Consider the following 21,899-nt stretch of genomic DNA (forward strand, 5'->3'; position numbering starts at 1 on the left):
TAAAGTGCCTATATCCTGTAAATTATTCTCGCCGTCCTGGTTATACAAAAGAAAAAACAGGCGCTGAGAACGTGGTAGGAAAAAAAGCTAATTGTTGCTGACGTCAACACGACCGTTTTTCCCGAGACCTTCTTGGGTCCCGTCGTTAAATATTTCGTAGCGCGGGCGCACTGGGGACTTCCACTAACAAATTGCACATAATTTCTGGCTTACTTGAGCTCAATTTCATTGACTAATAGCCTCTATAGAGAATTAGTCGTCTAATGATATATATATCAAAACTTTTGATAAATGCTGAGGGTCACTGATGATGTCGAGGGGTTGTCCACCAGTCCGGTTTTTATATTTTGCGTAAAAATCAAAACAGCACCTATATTGAATTAGTATGCCCGAAGTTAATGAAAAGAAATTACCAATCGCAGTACCGCGGTTTGTGAATGGCAAATATTCGCCATTGAACCTTTATAAGGTGGCGTGGTAAGGGCTTTTTGTGTTGATTTATTCAATTCCGCTATTTGTTTTTTATATTGTGTTAATTTACAAATTAACATATCAATATTTGAAGATTTTTCAGAGTGACTTCCAGTTAGTTGAAACTGTCAGGGAAAAACTGCTATTGACATATAGCTACCCCACTTCTAGCTAATTATGTAGAATACACAAGCTTAATTTGGTTAAAGGGCGTCTAATTACGCTATACAAAAACATAAACTGAGCTTATCTTATATAAGCTCAGATAAGCCAAAGCTACCCTGAAAAGGCACGCCTTTCCAAGGTTGCACTCTCTGAGAAATCGATGACAAGAGTTATTCCGATCGGTTAAGAAAATCAAAAAATTTTGCTGGAGCAGATATCAATATATAACTACTTTGTGATTTAATCTAAATTTTGGCAGATATAATCCTATGCAGTGGCTATTCATACATGACCGTACTTTAATATTTTTTTTCTATTTGCGTCCTCGACATCATCAGTGAATTAAAGATGTTATTCAGATAAGAAGATTGAATAGGCTGGGGCACTTGGAAAGAATGGAGGGGGATAATTGGGTAAGAAAGTGTAGAGACTTGATAGTTCCTGGGGCAAAGCCCAGAGGCAAACTGAGAAAGACTTGGCAGGGATTTTAAAGACAGACTTGATACAAAGGAAGTTGAGTTTAGATCTAACACAGTCAGATTGGAAGAGGGTCATTAATACACCCCGTCCAACCCATGCTAACATGGAAAACGGATGTTAAGCCAAGAAGGATGATGATGATGATTCGTACGTGACTTTCACGTGCTTTATTATTTTTCGCAGTAGGTATTCATGCGTGACTGCACTTTGATATTTTTTTCTATTCGTATGTGACTATCATGTACTTTTTTATTTTTTTCTATTCGTACGTGACTCTCACATACTTTATTATTTTTTTCTATTCGTATGTGACATTTGTGTACTTTTTTCTTTTCTTTGCATTTGTACGGGACACTCACATACTTTCTTTATTTCAAATGAATTTGGGGGAATTAAAAGAAATTTAGAGAATTTCACAGTATGTATATATATATTTACTGATTTTATGGCTGTGGTGTGTCGTACGGAGCAACGTTTGCAGAACCAGTTCCTAGCTGCTGGCATTTTTGTTCTGTCAATAAAAGATAGATGGCACCAGCACAGACAACCATCACATCCCACAGACGTTTCCTCGGAAAGATCGTTATTGCAAACTTCGCAAAACCATTTCTTATTTTTTGTGTTTTTTGTAACATGCTTCCACGCAGCTTTACCACACAAGTGTTGGATCATCGATAAATCGATGTTGTCTTGATCAGACAGTTTTGGATGAATTTCTGTCTGCATCATTTCTTGGGTAATTGTTTTTTTATACGGCGTTGTTGCGATAAATGTTCAAAACATGCCTGTAAGGTAAATTCATACATGTTAGGGTCATAATAAATTTTTAAAACGCCTGTAAGGTAAATTCATACATGTTAGGGTCATAATAAATTTTTAAAACAGTGAACATTTTTTGTTACCTTATTGACAGCGTGGTTATGTTCTTTGTGCATATTTTTCACATATAGTTGTTATCCGTCTTCAATTGTTCTAATTTTTATCATATACATACATCCTTGCTGAAATGTCCTATAAGTAATTTTTTTCATTTTGATCATTATAGAAACCAGCCTTAAATTCTATATACAACTTTTAAGAATATTCTATGCTCAAGTATGCATAAATCATAGATCAAATGTTATGTAAACGAAATATATTTTTTAAAATTATTTTTACTATGAAACGAAATCTAGGTCGGCATGCTGACCTGAAAAGCGACCTTCATTTAATTGAAGTCAACTTGTACATGCCGCCCTACATTCTTTCCATTATCAGCATGCCGAGCAAATTAATGTATTTTATATACATTGGAAAAACTGACCCTTTTTCACAAATATGTAAGTTTAATTAATGTAGCTTCAACGAATTGTTATCGTTTCCATATTTTGCGTGAAGTTTTACTTGTTATTAACAAGATTCTTCAAGAACACTCAGTATAGTGCCTGTATTTTGTCAAAGTCAATCAAGTTTCCTGCGTTTATAATACGTTCGAAAAGCCCGTGACTGAGAATGAGGCGAAAAAAAATCACCCTATTTTTTTATTAGAAAAACCACCCAGAAAGAATTCAGGTATATTTATAAGTAAATAACTTTTCTTTTTCTTAAAATTTAATCTATACATGCTGATTGATAAAAGAATTGTTGAGAGTTGGACACAGTTCGATTTGCCAAGTTTCAGGATAAGTGCATGCTCTGTACTTGCATAACTTGTGGGGAGTTTTGTCCTGGTCGAAGAGAACTGTGATGGTCTTCAATGGCTTGACTGAGTGGCTAACTACAGACTGATTTATCTGAGATAAAAGTATATATATTACATATATCACAGTATTTGATGAGAGGGCAGAAAATAGTAAATGCTGACCTTGCCGACATGTCAGATTGGTTTGCCGACCTAATTTTTACCTTAAGTTGGCAAAATGTTGCTGGATTGATTAGCTAATCACTCCAGCGTTTTTTTCCACATTGCGTCATTACAGGCCCTGGCTTTATTTATGAACATAAAATAATCACTTGATTTTGTATGAAAGGTGTTATATAAGAATTATTCTATGTATCTATATTTTTTGCACTGTCAAATAGAAGCAGTAGTTAAAAGTCATTCAAGTAAAACGCTTTATTTTGGCTGGTTATTTTTTTAGTACTTCAAAAGTTAAACAAGTTTTAGTTTGGAACATAAACCTGTTTTCAAGAATTTGAGAGTTATTGTATCAAGAATGATTGCTGTTCAAAGTAAAGCCAGTTTATTTGACTTTAAAGTCGAGTTTAGTCTAACACCCTATAAATGCAAAAGTTGAAGTCAGAATTCTTTAGAAAAGTTGTTTAATCCTGGAAGTTGCAATAGGCAAAATAGAAATCTGACAGAAAAAGGAAAGTTTTTAAAATTTCAGTATTAGTGACAACTTCATTCTATATTTTGCATTGACAACCAACCTGGTTTGCAACTTTTGTTACATGGGAAGATCAAAAAAATAAACTATTGACAACTGAAAGAAAAGAACAATGTCGGGAGAAAAATAAAGAAGCTGAAAAGAAAAAGGACAGACAAAGAAAAGCTCATAAAACAATTAAAGGTCACAATCAATGAAAAAGAAGAAGAAAAGGCAACAGTACAAAGGATACAAAAGGACGTTTCGAGCAAACAGGTTGTACTAAAAAAATACTTGGGACTAGACTAAGGATCGAAACCGCATGCAGAGAGATGAGGACATTTTATCAATAACTGGGTCTAGTTAAACTAGTGAAACTAGTACATGTAAAGTACGAGGTACTCAGGAGTCTCCAAACCTCTCCTTCATTGTTCAAGGCTGTTTCGCAACAATCAATTGAAGACGTACTTGCTCATTGTAAAATTAAACAAAGGAGTAACAACACTTATTCATTTCTATAGCAGAAAAAGTAACACTGACAAAATTTCAAAATTTCTTGAGTTGTACTTAAACAAGAATGCAATGTGCTATCCAAGTGTTGTAAATGACGCAAATGTACATGAGATTAAGTAAAATTAGTCAAATTTACCCAAAAAGTTGTCATTATTTCTTTGAAAAGAAAAAAAGAGAATGCCTGGGATTGGTTTGCTATTATAGACCAGTGTGCAAAATCAATTTAAAGAGTTTCACTACATAATCATGAGTAGGTCCTATGAGTATAGTAAATACAGGTGATTTTTTTGTGAAAAAAGTTCCTTATTCACCTTTTTTTCTTTTTAGGAGTAAAGAATATTCACCAATTATTACCTCTCTTAGCCCTAGCCCCTACCTCTTTAATATCAAATATCAACGTAATATCAAACTTGCTATTTTTGCACAGTTGACCTAAATTCCAAGACCATAGCCTATGTTTGTAAAAAGATATCTAAAATGATAAAAAAAAGAAATATTTGTCACAACTTTAGAAACATGATTGGGTATGCTGCAATGTATATAATATAAACTTTTGATAATGTACAAAATTAATATGTTTTTTCAAAATTTGTAGGAAATTCTGTCGATGAGAAAGGTTCTATATAGTTTTCTATATAGTTTTTAACGCATACCATCTATCAAAGATATGTGATTATAATTTTTCTTCTTCTTATATTGTCCTTATATTTTTAGTGTAGTACGAAATAAAGTGGTGGACATTACGAGTGAAATATATATTGCTTATCTGTATTGTAAGTCTATATATTATATTATTGTATTGTGAAGGATAGAATAAGCTGCATGTATGTTTTTTTTACTTTACGCACATATTTAACCCATAACAGCACGTATATAACTGTCAGGCCCAATTTAGTAGAAATCTTAGTTTTTCGAAACTCAAATATAAAATGGTTTGTTTTACAAAAGTGAAGCACTTATCCTATTCAGAATAGGATAAAAAAATGTTATTAAATTATTTAAATTCTTTAGGTTTTTAAGTGTATACATACCTATATAATCATGGTAATATGATACATGTATAACGGGCAATTCCTTTTGTTCAATATGAGGCATTACCTTTAGTTTAAAGGTTGGTCATCTTAATATGCATGTGTATCTTCTTTAAATCTATATTATAATAACTGTATATGGCTGTATCCCCAGACAACTGAGTATCTCATATCCTTCCTTTCTAAATGGTCAAGATTTTCCTGCTTCCCTGCCCATGCCTTACTACCAGGCAACACAGGATTACACAAGCTTCATACGACGTAGATTTATCATTAAGACTGATCGTGAAATGCAGTGACTCTCTAAATTTTTGTTCCCTGTCCTGCGAATAAAACTTCTTCCTTGACACCTCCTTCACTACTCAACATATCAGCTAAGTAAGAGCTGATATGCCAATATGTTGAACGAGTCTAACGAGCCACTGTACATAATTAAAGGTGGAAAAACTTTGTTTTGTACAAAAGAAATTTTCTTGTCTATAATCTAACCTATGCAACACTTACTTTGAACTATGCTTGGAAGTCTGACAAACATTGAGATACTCCCAACCCCTTTCTTGTAATTTCAACATGGCAACTTTCTAACTTTACTGCAGCACTTGGTTCTAATGTTAATAATAATGTCGTTAGACTTTACTGCATTTACTCAAAACCCTTAAACCCTTTCTCTTCTAGTCTTTTTTTCTAAAACGTTTTAACTAATTCTTCCATTGACTCCGTTTTGAGAGCCAAATCATCTATCTACTACAACTGCCATGGACATTCTGTTTCGAATTCAATCGACAACGCTTCTAAGATTAAAACAAACAACAGAGGACTAAGAACAAATTAAAAGTATACCAACATTTACACTAAATTTCTCACCTAGTGAAATGTTTATCCTGGCACGACCTCTAGCAATGCTGTACAGAGACTGTGCTCTCTTAACTGGACATTTATCTATACCAATTTTTTTCACAGCTTCCCAGATATCCTCTCGTGTTATTCTACAGATTCTTTCTTTTTTCTAAATAGTTTATACCCAAATAATTTTCTTACTGTATGAGTACAAAATTTGCATCTGTGGTACGACGCCGTGGACGGAAACCGAATTGTGTGCTGATCAATTCTTTCTCTAACTAATTTATCAGTCACTTTTTCAGTAACGTTTGTTACTTGATCTAACCAATTTTGACCCTCTTTGTTTGCATTTTTATAAGTTCGTGTGCTGCCCTTGAAATAATAGGCTATTACGCTCTTCTTCTAGTCACTTGAAGTAGCTCCATTCATTTTAGTTCGATCGGCAAGACTTGTGATAAGCTGAGCTCCAGTGTACCCAGGCGCTTTTACTATAACAGCACTTGATGCTCATGCAGCTTTGCCAATCTCTATTTTCCTAAAACTCTAACTACCCATTGTTTTAATCTGTACAGTCAATCTGTTGCATCAACATCAAGAAGATAATTTTCATCCTAATTTTACTTAGTGTTAAGTAACATGGTCAGAACTCTTTCAAAAGCAGCTCTGTCTATGTCTATAGCTCAGTTTTTGTCCACCCACAGATTATTATCAGAGTTTTCTAGAAGACAAGTCCAAGTACTATCAACATTATCACCACATTGATCATTTTGGACCAACTACTTAACTTTTCAACTAAATTGTTTGCTCAATTTTCTCCTATAGATTACAGACTTTCCAACGGGGCCTATAATTACCCTCGCCTTCTTTAAAACTCTCCAAAGCAATATTACAAACCAACAACCTATGCTGTGTAAAACTCTTCCCCTGGTGTAACTTCCACATCTTTGTCCGACTTTCTAACCAGAAAGTAATCTATCTATATCGGAGGACCAACTGACTCATATCGTTGAGCTCTGTCTCTTAATAATTGATGTCTTGCAAAACCATGCCTATTGTCATTTTTGACTCAAGCAAACTCTCCCCTTCTTTATTTCTGCTCCCTATTCCGTTGTCGCCAAAACAAAAGAGCTTGTACATTGCTCTTCTTCTTTCTGCAAATTTCACTGAAAATCCTCATGAGCTATTTGTGGGAAATATTCGTGTATGCTCTTCGTTTATTCTTCGTAGCATCGTGTCGAAGTATTTTTGTCGTGGCTTTTTGTCACGTCGTAGTGTTTTTGATTGTGGTGTAACATGATTCATTGTGTTGTTTTACGTTTCGTCGTGTCGTAAAACATTGTGTTCGTTGCAGGGGTACTTAACTTCATGCTCTTTTACATGAAATAACTAATTTCTAGAAATTTCCACAGGACCCCATAAGCTTAAGCTGAGCATTTTAAGAGCTAGCTAGCTAAAATGTTAAAAACTGCGAACTTTAAAAGAAAAGAATGAAAGTAGGTTCAGATGTAGTTGAAAGCATATTATTAAATGTGTTCTTTAAGCACACTTCCGGAATGGAATATTCAACATAATTTATGCTAAAAAAATAGCTTGTGCTTCCAACATGATGTGTTTTGCAAACATGCTCAACATAAATGAATACAATTACCCTGCACTATCCAGCTACCACGAACCTCTAATGTCCTCTGTTGTCTGCTTCTGTTCTGCTCAATACAATAAAAAAACAACGAGAAAGCTAGCCAGTCAATTCAGATTTAACGAACAAAAGTGTCTGTAAAACATCTAAATTTATATATAAGTATTATGATAGTAACTCGCCATAGAATAAATGTGGTAAAAAGTAAAATATAAAAACAAGTTCACAATAGCATAAGCTTTTCGGTAAAAGCCATCCTCAGTGCAGCATACTTAGAAACATATAAAGTTACAAATGCAAGTGAAATATCTGTGGAAAGTTTAAAGTTCCGATCAATTATAGCACAGACAGGTTCGTGCAGGTATGCTACTGCCCAAGTGATTGGTGATTATTTAAAACCTCCATGTGATGAGGACAACTACATCATAAAAACAGGACTTTTCTTAAATGATTCATGAACATCCTCTCGATCAAAACGAAGAATACGTATCATATGACTTAGAGTCTCTTTTTACAAACGTTTCTATTGCTAAACGATTGAGTATATTTTGGACGAAATTTATGTTCAACAAACAACTGGCCATCATTTGCAGCAGACTAATTTTCAAGAGGTTGTTGTTGAAACTGACAACTGAGAGCACTTCATTTTTCAGTCAAAGTTTTACAAACAGACTGATGGTTGTACAATGGGAGGCCCTCTCTCTGTCACTTTCTCCAACATCTTCCTAACAAAATTAGAGAAGGAATGTGTTGAACCATTTAAACCACGGTTTTATAAGCGATACGTAGACGACGTCATAAACAGGCGAATAAAGAATCAGCCAGATGAATTGCTTGATAAACTGAATGCTTATCATCCAAAGTTATCGATCACTATTGAAGTTAACCCTGAGAGGTGTTTGGACACCAAATTAGTAAACGAAAATGGTGTTTATCGTGTGTACAGAAAACCATCCAAATATGCCACACATTGGTCATCGCAAATTCCAAAACGATACAAAAGGAATGCTATCAATGGTGATCTCAGTCGTGCAAATCGTATCTCGAATGACTTCGAAATGGAAAAGAATGTAATAAGGAAAAAAATTCGAAATGCAAATTTCCCTTCAGGTTTGTGGAAAGCGTTATTAATCAATTTCAAGGTCGACTTACTAATAACACCGACGATGACGAGTTTATAATTCCACCCAACCTCTTTGACTTACCAAAACCATTCATCCTTTTAGAAGTTCCATTTTGTGAAGAAAATGAAAAAGTTTCCAAATCATTCATTTCAAAGTTTCACAAGTTCGCAAACAATAAGTTCAAAATTGCAATAAAATGGTTTACACTAAGAGATCCATACCGTTCTTGCGTTATTTATGAAGGAATGTGTACCACTTGTAACACATCTTACATTGGCGAAACAAGACGAAATACTGAGGTTCGCTGGAATGAGCATAATAATCCAACCAAAAATTCTGAACCGCCTAACCATATTTACCATAATCCTGATTATCGGTTTAGTTGGAAAATGTTGATAAAAGCGCCTCTGAGAACGAGGTTGAGAAAAAACTTAGAAGCTTCATTTATCACGTTGAAACGTCCAAAATTAAATGAACAACTTGAATCTAAAAAACTTCTGCTTTTTAGAAATGGAGGGACGGGACAGAAATGTATACGTCTACGTTATCACAAAATGTTTATCAGGTGATATACATGCGCGATAACAAAATGTGATTTCGATGTATGTAGTAAATGATAATTGCTTTCTTGAGGGCAGTTAATTTTTATTGTACATATGTAAATTACTTTTTTTTTAAAAAAAAACTCATACTTTTGTAAAAATACTTTCATATTTCATATTATTACATCTATGTATACACTGAGGATGGTTTTAACAGAAAGACTTATACTATTACACACTTGTTTTTATATTCTACTTTTTACCACATTATATATAAGTCATATCAGAGATTATGATATTTTCCAGTTTTCCTTCGTTTCGTGAAACTTCATAAAGGCAGCCAGCACGAATGGTGATTTCATATAAAATTTTCACCATTATGATACACCATGATAAATAATACGATAAAAGTTAAACCACGCAACGAATGATGAAATTCCACGACGGAGAGTAAAACACCACGATGAAGAGAATCGCGATAAAAGTAAAACCACACGATGAAAATAACACACCATGACGAAAACTGTGCACCACGACAAGAAGTATTATGATGACATGTAAAACCATAGGACGAAGAGCATTAGGACAGGACGAAAACCAAACACGAATTTTGTTCTACAAATAACTCCATAGATCCTCTTCACGTGACGTCCCAAAGAGAACACATTTCAACACATCTGCTGTCTTACATTTCCACTACTTTGCCTGCTCAACTTCGCAATGTAGCTATAAGAATTTACACTTGCCATCCTCACCTTCGTGCTATCTACCTGGTGATGTGGTAGCTGGGTAACTGTCTGACCTGTCGTACCGTACGTGACAGTTTCACTCCTTAGAGTTCCAGTCCCATCGTGAACAGTTCTTACGGCAATTTACAAAGAGGTTTTAGTATTGTTTCACAGCTTCACGCTTGTTCTAACACCAACCTTTCACAAGCCGGCCTGGGTGTTTTCGAAAGTGACACCACTAGGTGCCATTTCACAGGTCTTCCCACTCGCCCCTTTAAACTAAGGTGTATGGCCGTTGTTGTTTGCCTCCCTTCCTGTCTCTGGAAGAGATCCGTTTCCCTAACCAGCAGACCGATATCTCTAAAAAATGTTTAAAGACATTTTAAATTACTAGCCGGCGTGCGACGCTCATGTTAGCACGACAAGTAACTTTCGGGATTGGCGTAGGCATGTTAGGGAAGTCTTGAAATAGCGTGTAAAGTTACAACAAAATATGGTTCCTTCCGCGAAATATAATCAGTAAAAATTCTTACGGATTATGTTGTTGTTTGTTTAATGATGATGTGCTGATTTAAAGATAATAGCCTGTATGTAGTTAAATAAAAAAGTATACAGTATTATTATATTTTAATAGGCCTATCAATCCAACATCTAGCTGTGTCAAACCATAGATTACTTATCTATGGTGAAACAGAGTCGTATCGCGTAACTGACTTTACCTATGCTGCACGGCTTGACATGCTTGATTTGCTTGGCTCAATTGTATAAATCCAAATGTGGAGTGATAAAGCATGCCCATAGCGTTCTTATTTAAAACAATATTGTTAATAAAGCTACCAGCTTGGGCATTTGGAAATTGTTTCAGTTCGACCCAGCTATAGGCTCGACTCTTTTAAAGTGGTATGCGAGCAAATCCGAACCGGGGCGTGGAATATTTTATGAGTACGGTCTGTCGCAGCACAGCTTATACAATAGCCGTAAGCGAAGCTGCCTATCAAATAATTATGATAATTATGATATTCCTTAATTATGTTGATTTCAATCATTTAAATCGTTCAAGCATGAGCTTGTTTGTTTTAAACTTAATTGCTGTACCGGGTTGGTTAAAACGTTTTTAAACTTATTAATGCTGGAATTCAGTAAACAAATATAGCCTAGTACCTCAAGTGGATATAAACAGATAAATATTCGAAGAGGAACAATTGTACTTCAAAATTATTTAGTCTCGCTTCCGTCTTAATATTTCAGAGCCTAACTGAATAATTTTGATATTCGATTTTGGCAAATGGAAAATAGGTTTTATCACCCATCCATGAATACAAAAATACAATGCAGTCGGACTGAGGACTTCTTAGATTATTTTGTTAGGTTTAAAAACGGAAAGGGTGCTAATTTTTGCTGACGTCAGCAAGTCCCGATTTCACCAGATTTCGGACCTTTTCGGGTGGTGGAGTGGATTAATCCAGAATGCGGACATTGTGGGAAATGCAACTAGCGCATTTGTGACGTTTGTTACTCGGCCTACACCTCTGCCAAAATAGAATCAAGTGATCATGTTGGCCATTCCAAAAACCTGAAAAAGGGACAATTTCCTAAATATTTTTTCCAGTTTTCTATCTTGCCATTTTCTAAATTATGCACGGAAAAATACCAACTTATTGCATATAAAGCAGGTTGAAGCAAGAACAATGACTTTAACTATTTTTTGGAAAAATTAATTACCTTTTTAAAGTCATTTAGTCCAGCATTTTTATCAAATACAGTCCTTCGTTTTGCCTTTGTTTCTCCCATCAAAACAAATATTTGATTTTTCAGTATAACATTTGGCATACCGTATTTTATTTCACCGCCAACAAGAATACTGAATGGAAAATACTGAAAAATAATGTAGAAGTCAAAAAAAAAAAAAATATTCGTTAACAGGTTGTCTCTATTGTTTCGACAAATATAATATACTTATAATTTCTTGGACCTCGATCTTCTGAATGGTCTGGTTATTAAACAATCTTATTTAGAATGCTTGAGGCTAGAAATAGCATCAATGACGAAGAGCTTCCTTGAGCCGTTTTCCTTAGTCCTTTCAAATTTTATGTCGGAGCAAATTTTGCGAATTTGGGCAATTTTCGCAGAAATAATTCCCGCTGAAAATTTTTTGGGCTTAAAAATACGAGCAAGCGTTCCATTTTTTTTATTCCTTGTCAAGAAGTTTCTCCTTAAAAAGCGCTAAATTTTAAAGATTTGCGATCGCAAAACGTTGGGTTTGTAAAAAAATAAATCTCGGAAGTATATTTCTCATGTCCCCCTCCAATAAAAAAAAATCAACATGATGAAAAATTGGGGCCAGTAAAACATAAAATATTTTGTTTGATCGAAAATGTATTTGTTGACTTCTTGTTTAGTTCTATAATGAAGATTGCCATTGAAGGGTGTGCGCACGGCGAATTGAACAAGATCTACGAAAGTGTCCATTACATCGAGAAGCGTGAAGGCATAAAAATCGATCTCTTAATCTGCTGCGGTGACTTCCAATCTGTTCGCAATCATGAAGATATGATCAGCATGGCGGTCCCACCCAAGTACAGGGAGATGAAAGATTTCCCAGATTACTACACTGGCAAGCGAAAAGCCCCTGTGTTAACCCTGTTCATTGGTGGTAACCACGAAGCCGCCCGATATTTATGGGAACTCCCATACGGCGGGTGGGTGGCAGAAAATATATTTTACTTAGGCTTTGCTGGGGTTGTAAATTTTGCAGGGCTAAGAATTGGAGGTTTATCTGGCATCTTTAAACATAAGGATTTCTATAAAGGCCACTTCGAAATACCGCCTTTTAGCGAAGACACTAAACGCTCCTTCTATCACGTTCGAAGTTCTGATGTTGCTAAGCTTAAGTTGTTAGTCGATGATCCCTTTGATATATTTCTTAGTCATGATTGGCCTAAAAGAATATATCACTATGGCGATAGTGAACAGTTGATTAGGTTCAAACCTTTTTTGAAAGACGAAATCAATAGTAATTCTTTAGGTAGCGAAGCTGCTGAGGAATTGCTGAAGTCGTTGAAGCCCACCTATTGGTTCTCTGGACACATGCATGCAAAGTTCTCTGCTATTGTGGAGCATTCAACTGGAGGAAGAACAAAATTTTTGGCATTGGATAAATGCTTGCCGAGGCGAAATTTCCTGCAGATAATTGACGTTGATCAAACTCAACAGGAAGAAATTCCTAGTCTACGCTACGATAAACAATGGGTGTGTGTGTTGCGCGCCACCAAAGACATTTTTAGCAAATCCAACAAACAAACTTTTTTAACGGAACTTTCTGAAGATTATAAACCTAATAGCACAAGTATTGCTGAAGTTGAAGAACTCTGCGATGGAGACTTCTCCATTTTACCATTTTCGAGGTCTGTCGACGGACGGAATGAACAAACTTCATTGTTTTGTGAACGATTTCAACTTTATAATCCGTGTTCCACAAAAAGTGCTATTGTAAACAATGCTAGTGGTAGCAGCCGTTTTGCTTCGACTAATCAGCGTAGACTTAGTTTGCCGAAGCCAGTTAATTTCGAGGAAAGTAAACCGAAACTACAAAGCACCTTAGATGACGAAGATGATTTTAGCGAACTTACAAATCCGAACATATCGTCGAATCCCGACGAAATTAACATCAGCGGCGACGAAACTTCAAGCAGTGACAGTGGCGTAACCAACGACGACAACAACGATTGTGACATGACGAAGGCGTCTTTCATTGAAACGCCGTATAAAACGACGGATGATTCAACTTCGGTGGATTGCAAAGAAAGCGGAATAGCGGATGTTTCTTCGGGTGAAGGGTGCAGTGAAAGCACTTGTGGTACAGATGATAAGGACAGCTGTGGAGAAACTCCAATCCCGAAAAAAAAGTTTAAATTAGTCCGTCGAAATCAGGAGATCTATACCCCCTCTGATGGTATGGAGTAGCCAACAACTCAACGCTATGTATTGATTAAAACAGCCTCGAATAGCCACTAATTTTAACAAGTTTTCTTATCCGTTTTCCGAGAAAGATAGAAATGTCTCTTGCTTGCGCGTAGCCGGGGAGAGAAAATTTATTTTCTCACGTCATATTGAACACACTCTGTCTACATCTTTTTGTTACGTGCTAGTTAAACCATTTGGGCATGTACCTTGGCTTTCGTAAAGTTTATAATTTAGTATTGACGATACAGCCAGTTTTATTCTTTTGTATTTTAACATAGATGTTTATAAGTTTTAACAATTTTTTACGCTTAACAAAATAATAGAGTTAATAATAGTAGTCTAGCCATATTTATTTCCACGGATCCGCCAGTCCTTAAAGTTTCGCCCGTTGTACATATCGCCTGAATCATTTTATCCTACAATTTTGTCCGCCTGTTAGCATGAAGTAATAAAACTGCGGAGTTCCGAAGTAAAGCTACAGCGTGACCATTTTGAACACACAGAATACGGCTATTATTATCACTACACCAACTTCAAAGCCACGGCTTTCAAAATGGCCGTACTTCTATTTCATATTTCTTCGTCTGTAAAAATTGGGTTCTGCGGGGTTTTGCCGGGATTTTCCGAGAAAGCTGCGCGCAACCATTTTGAACACACGGAATGCAGCTATTAACAGATTTCGTGAACCCGTAACTCAAAATAGCGAATCGGCTACCGTTTTAAACAAATTATAGGTATTAATTGCCGCCCTGTAATGGGCGGCTTTCAGGTTGATGGGCATGAAAAACAGATTTAAATGCTAAGCGAGGCCTTGCGTTTCGTGTTATGCTACCTGATTACATGTAAACAAAATATAGATTTTATCAAGCTCGTATTTGAAAAAATTCTAGTAATTCATGTAGGGGTATTTTATTTTGGTACTGTCTCGTGCAGTCACTTGAGTTTAATATTGTCGAAGGACACTGTCAACAGATGGTAAGAAAGCAGAGAAAATAGTTTGATCATTAAGATATCTATTCTCAGTCGAATTGTTGTTTTTAAATGTGCGAGCATTTTTTAGGTTGTATGATAAAGGGGGAAATTTGGGCTGAAGAAACATTTGGCGACAATTGTTGAATTTGATAAAAATCTGCCAAATTTAATTCCCATCGAAATAAGTTTTATCCAAATTCACCAAATTTTAAATTTCTGCCAAAATGAATCTAAAAAACTTATTTATTTCATTTTACCGTCTTCATTTCTCTGCTTTAACAATAATGCATCGGCTCGGCCTTTAGATAGTTAGAATAGAGAGGATGGTAATTTTATTGATGCTACTGCGGGACGTACAAACATGTAGTTGCCATAACTGTACACATCTTTTTATTTAAGAATCTTGTGAAAGTAAGCAGGCTCAATGTTTCTTAAGTTTTCTCCCATTCCAGGTTCAAATGTTTTTTAAGTAGTATTCCTGTTCTAAAGATTCAACATGGACGTTGGCTGCCATTCCGTATTGCATTGCATTGCGATAAACAATGTATTGCGGTGTTATTTTATGCAAACAGGAAATTGCAAGAGCACACATAAGATTGTTTTGTTTCCTGTTCCTAAGATTTCGCTTTTTTCTATAATGCAAAAAATATTTTTTCTTAATTTCCCGTTTTTAGTCTGCCAAAAGACAGTTGGCCAAAAAAAGTTAAATTAAAAATCTATAAACTTTTATAATTTAAATTTTAAACCAAACGGGATTGATGACGAATTTGTAGATCATTTCCTTATACCTTATCTGAAAATATGTCTTTTACTCCTTGGTCTATATTGAAAGAACAAAATTATAGTAGTTATATGGATGTTTGAATGTTTTTACTAATGCGGTTTTCATCGCTGACTTCCCATTAGTTTTTTTTAAAGGATTTATAAGAGATGCTAAAACCATACCGACCATAAAGTTATGTGGTCGGTGGAATTTAATATTCGCTTGATAATTACGTAATTAAGACAGTATAAGCTACATGCAGTTGTGGCATTTTTATTAACCTTTCGTCCAAATTTGACAATGGTATTTGATGATTGTCCATATCTTCATACTTTCAGCTTGATATTTGATTATCCATTTCTTTGACTTTCGCTACAATTAGCTAGCTCTAATTCTTGTTTGGTTATCCTTATTCTAGGTAGCCACATCCAAGCATAGATTGCATTGTACATATGGTGGTTTTTAGCCTAGAAGGTTGATTAACAAGTACTTTAGTCCATGCTCACTGTCTCTGCAGCCACATAGCTAATACCTTTTTACCATCATCCAACTTTGATCTTTGTAAAAGTTAATACCCGTAAGTTGTTCGTACTTGAAACGTTTTAATAAAGTTAATATACCACAGATAGGATTAGCAGCACCATTTCATCACGCTACTTAAAAGGTCAACGTTAGTATAAAAAGCAAAGAAAAGAAAAAACAGAACGTTACACATTTCTGCCTTTTTCCGTATGACACAAATAATTCTTTGTGAGAAAGTGACCGAGAAACTTGACTGGGCTATCGAGTCAAACGAAAATAGAATAAAATTTGTCCCTACAAGCGCTTTACTTGTGCCCAGACTGCGCTGTATGAAAGTCGGTAATGTTTTTTAAATGTTTCTTACCTTTTTTCGTTTCTGAAGCTCGTGTTTCTTAAATAAAAGAAGATTATGTGGGTTTTTTTTCACAAACCATGTGACCGGGGGAGGAAGCATTCCACCACTTCCATACATTTGTTAGGCTTGAACATGCCTCATGTAAGCAACAAAATGGTTGCAATAAATGTTTGCTTATAAAACCACTTTTCCTATGACGTCGTCGGAACCCAAAATTTGCCTAAATTACCACTATTTGTCTACAATTCAATTACTTTTCCACATTCTGTTTAAAGCTAAATAACGAATAATATACGTTCCGGTTTTTATACAAGTTTGCATGTAAAAACGCTAAAAATTGCCTAAAAATCTGGAGGTTTTCCTTTTTTTCGGGTCCAATATTTACAGAATGATTTCCCCTAATCAAATTTAAAGTTTAAAGTTCTAAGGATAATCCTAATAAATTTCACAAAGTTTTTAAGGGTAGTATCCGTAATAGCCAATATGTAAGCTTCTGAAAGGTATAGGACCTATAAAATTGGTATGCAGGTAGTTAATAGATAATTGTAATAACTGAGTATCATAATTATGCGGCTTAGCAAATAAGAGTTATTAAACAAAAAAACCGGCAATAAAATTGCTTCGCATTCTTGTTCCTCAAAGACTCTTCTCATTACATGTATGTCAGCTTCTCCGACGCTTCCGAGACCAGTACTCACTTGTAATAGACCCGTCACTTCCTGAATATCAATTCTTAGTATCCATTTATTAGTTTCGCCAATGATTCGACTAAGTATCTCTTCTACTCCGAGAGTCTGTATTCCCGGATTATTTTCGTTGAGTTGGACTAGATTACATGTAAAAATACCCCTATAAACTTTATGTGCGCAGAGCCTCTTTCCTTCCAGTTTGCTTTTGTTTGTTACAAGAATGTTCTAGAAATGATCAGCATCAGATAGTGCTGACCTTTGTTTCTTTGGCTGAGATTTTATAATATTCTTAGAAAATACCATTAAGAAGTAGAAAAGCATAAAAAAGTAATTTTCCGTTAACAGTTTATTTATATATTCTTGCAATAAATATAATTTATTTATAATTTTTGTACCTTGACCTTCTGAGCAGTCTGGAGAGTAATATTATTGACGAAGATCTTACTTAAGCTGTTTTGCAGCCCCTTACGAAATAGAAATCAAAAATTATTAATAAACAATCATGCTTAATTGAGTTAAAAATCGACATGGATGTTAATAATTTAACTTTTTTAGATTTAATGATAAGAAAAAACAACTAAAACAGAAGTTTTTTTAGAAAAAATAATCCCATTGTCTCACTTCTCTTTCAAAATAAAGCGTTTTATTTTAGAAAGGCAAGTGAGTCATAGAGGTCATCGTTTTACAGCATATTTTTATAAAATTCTATTTGTGATGTTTTTTCCAATTTTCTAAACTATTGGTTTCTTCAGAATTTTCCAAATTTGTCAAATCTGCAAAATTAAGTACACGTGGAAAATTAGAAAATTCAGCAATTCGTCAAATTTTAAGCCAGAGTAAGTAGAACGCGATTTCCTTCCCTTAAAATATTCAACTGTCTCCATCAATCATAAAGGATATCAATGTAAGTGTACCTTGTATGAATACTTCATAACGAAAGTGTAGTTTATTTTGGTAACATTTTTACGCCATTCCTGCAAATTAATACCCGCGAAATTAACCCGCCAAAATGACTACCATTAAAAAACAACGTGCGTTGTTAAAATAATAAAATGATTTAGTTTTTAAAAAGATAATGTTACGAACATGCAAAGAACAGATGGTAACAATTTTCAACTTGCATTGTTATGCATTCTAGCTGTTAAGATTTATGTTTTGAAAATTATACAAAACAAGAGCGAGACAATCTTTTTATTTCCCACAAAAGATTTATTCTGTGGGATTCGATGAACTCATTATAAATATTACGAAATCCCAAATGATCAATTACCTTGACTTTACCTTTAAGAAATAAAATAGATCCTGAGATTAAGTGAGTTATATTTTGCCTATATAGCTTTCAGAGATACTTATTCATTTTCAATTTCAACCACAACAAAAATATTTTTTTGTTTAATTTTACTAACATTGTCATTAAATAATTTTAACCTTTAAAGTTGCGTTCATATAAAAGACCTTTGAACGCTATCTAGGAACCTTTTTAAATTCTTTTAAAAAACTTTATTTGTTTTTGTATTAATAAGCGTCTAATGATGTCATTATCAGCTAATGATAAGGAGTTAAATCATCAATGTCCCGTATATTCACATTGATATCTGGTGCTGACATTAACATTCTAACACATTCAATATATCCACCATGACACGCATAATGTAAAGGTGTTTCATTGAAAATGTTTCGTACATTCACATCAATATGTGGTTACGACAACAACAACTTCACACATTCAATATGGCCACCACAAGATGCATCATGTAATGGTGTGTTTTTATTACTGTTAACATTGTTAATATTTGTCACGTCATGACTAATTAAAACTTTTAAACCATCATGATGACCATCACCTGCACAGGCGTCATATGCATTCCAGTTGTTTTTTATTTACATCATTCACATCACTACCAGCATCAATTGAACATTTTACTATTGATGGTCTGTTGTACCATGCAGCTTCCATAAGCAGTGTAGCTACTTCCACAACCGTCCATCATTTCAACGATATCTGGATCATCAATAAGAATTGATTGAAATTTCTTGGGATCACCTTTTTTAATAATTTCAACAATTTTTAAACACGAATTATATAAATACAAACAGTAATTCGGAATAATTCGAAATAAGAATGAAATAAATAAAAAATAGATATAGAATACTGAGTGTCGCATTATGCGTATTCCTACATTTTGTGCTTACTATTCGATAGCAAAGGAAAAGTAAAAACAAGTTATCCATCCGAAGAAAAGTCATTAAGTATAACTTATCCGGCGATCATTGCCGAACATTTTTCCCTTACTTTTAAAAAATCATGTCGTTTTTCCTGCAGCATGTATCATGGGCGTTTTTGACTTATAGGCAATGGCACGTTTTAGTTTTTGTCAAAATTGTAAGTATTTAAAACGACATACCAAAATTGATGTGATATAAAACCTTGATCTTTATGTTAGTACTGTTTTTGTTTTAAATCAACAAAATTTAGATTTCTTTGTGATCTAAAAAAATGGATAAAGCTGGACTGCTCTGGATAAAAAAGACATGCCGAACATTACGGTCACAATATTTTTTTTAATACCTCTGTTAAAATTTGCCTAAATATTAAAACTTAAACTTGAACTTAAAGCATGGTACACAAGAACGAACAACGCGGAAAGTGAGAATCAAAACGTCATTTTGTGTCATGTGAAATAAACTGTCGCGGGGCAAGTGGGTAATTATTTCGTATTTTAACGCATGTGTACAACTCTTTCTCCAAATTGTCGGATAAACTATAGTTTATCATATCTAATATTCGAATTTTTATAATTTTTCCTACAGCCTATTTTGCACTCAATTGCGCTTTTGTAAAAGTATTAATCGAAGGCGTGTTGTTTTAAACTGGTTCGTTTTCTTCTTACTTTTTAAAAGTCTTTTCGCGATTTGTAACACTACGAGTTAGTATAATGATACAGGGTTCAAATAAAACAGCAAAAATTGCTATTTTTTCTCTTTTTGAACGGATGTTGAACAAGTTTTGACAAACTAACAAGAAGAAGAACGAAGCATTTAATATACATTACAACAGGTGAATTATACACTTTGGTTTAAAAGTATATACGTGGAAAAGTTGAAGGATATATATATATATAATTTTTTTGCTACAGAATTCTTCGAGTATACTCAAAAGACATTGTATTTTTGGAATATCAGTCCATTCTTCTTTGTCCCAGAAAATTAATTATTCTTTATTTACCTGGGTAAGTTCATGTAGGCAAAATAATTATTTCCAAATTATTTATTTTATATCTCTATAATAATAGCCGTCGTCTGTCTGTCTCTGCGCGGACTCCCGCCAAGTTAGAAAATGATGTTACGGAAACACGAATATCAAATGCGATATATTTTTATCCACTTTGTGGCGACGTGTAAATAAAAAGGACGGACGAACCCGTGGATTTTTCCACCGGCAACGACTAGTCTATTTAATAAAAGCCGTATCGGTGTGTTCAAAATGGTTGCTCGCAGCTGCATTCCGGATCTCCCGCAGAGTTGATAATTTGCTAATTTGCTGCCGTGGATTTTTTCACGGATTTAACGACTTGTCTCTTTAATAATAGCCGTATTCATTTAAAAATGGCTGCACCGCTTCTTTTTTTCGGAAAACCCACAGCGCAGCAGCTGTATTTAAGACTCCCTGCAGAACCTCATTACTGACTATGTGATCAATCACAAGCCAAATGTTTATGAATATCCAACTATGAAGTTTTTGGCGGCTCCGACATTCTGACAAAGGAATCTAAGCTAGCGTGACGGCGGTCAATTTGAAAGCTGTGGCGTTAGGACTGGTTGGTCTGTTTTTCGATGATCTTTTTATACTTGTATTTGTAATACTTGTAATATTTGAGTTTTATACGTTAACATATTAGGAAAAATATATTGTAACGTTTTCTAGCCTTATATAAATCTTATTAAAAACCTATTAACGCAAATTTTTTGTAGATGGGGGAATCCTTAAGGTTGCTAGCTAGCTAGCCTTATTAAATGTTATTTTTAGGTTTTTATTCAGTTTAGTATAAGTGCCGCTTATCGTAGCCATAGTTATTGTTTCTCGGTATTATCTTCCCCTGTCTGATATTTGCTGGACTTAAACTTGGGAATCTACGTAGCTGTTAGCTACATCTGGCCAAAGAGTGAAAGAAACCAAATGCCAGTTGGCTGCAACAAAGTTTTTAATTAGTATTTCTTATGCTAAGTACAGATAGATAGCCATACCTTTTACTCTAAAATAAACTTTGACAAAAGTCTAAAGTTATTTGAATCAAGGGTCTCAATTAACATGAAATGCAACAAATACAATGTCTCAATTACCAAAAAAAAAAAAAATGAGACAAAAAACGATAAAGCGTGTGTAAATATTGACGTCATCATGCCTCCAATAGTTTTTGCAACAACGAAAAATCTCGTTCTCATTTGACTTATGAAATGGCCATAATTGACAGCCTTGGTTTCCAAGAATTTTGGGCGAAAAGGGTAAACAGCAGTTAAGGTGGTAGGAAACCCTTTTTCAAAAATTCTTAAATATAAGATATTTGAAACTTTTTTCGATAAAATGTTGTTGCTTTTATTTAAGTAAATAAAAATAATTATTTTTTTGAAAAAAAATACAAAATTTTGCCTCGCTTGCCCAGAAATAACTCTAAAATCCAAAAAATTACATGCACGTTTTCTCTTGATTGGTTATAGTATTTCAGCTCAAATTTTAACAGCAATTTACAATGACTAAG

At 34.4% G+C, this 21,899-nt stretch overlaps 1 protein-coding gene across 1 annotated transcript; it reads left to right on the plus strand.

Moving 5' to 3' along the window:
- The first annotated feature begins 332 nt into the window (after positions 1 to 332).
- On the plus strand, positions 333 to 21,094 carry LOC130640366 (uncharacterized). The gene is made up of 3 exons (XM_057447145.1): positions 333 to 477; positions 4,692 to 4,750; positions 12,278 to 21,094. The coding sequence occupies exon 3, from the start codon at positions 12,285 to 12,287 to the stop codon at positions 13,839 to 13,841; it is 1,557 nt and encodes a 518-aa protein (XP_057303128.1). The 5' UTR covers positions 333 to 477; positions 4,692 to 4,750; positions 12,278 to 12,284; the 3' UTR covers positions 13,842 to 21,094.
- The last annotated feature ends 805 nt before the right edge of the window (positions 21,095 to 21,899 follow it).

Source organism: Hydractinia symbiolongicarpus, chromosome 1 (assembly GCF_029227915.1).
Source record: "Hydractinia symbiolongicarpus strain clone_291-10 chromosome 1, HSymV2.1, whole genome shotgun sequence".
Lineage (NCBI taxonomy): Eukaryota > Metazoa > Cnidaria > Hydrozoa > Anthoathecata > Hydractiniidae > Hydractinia > Hydractinia symbiolongicarpus.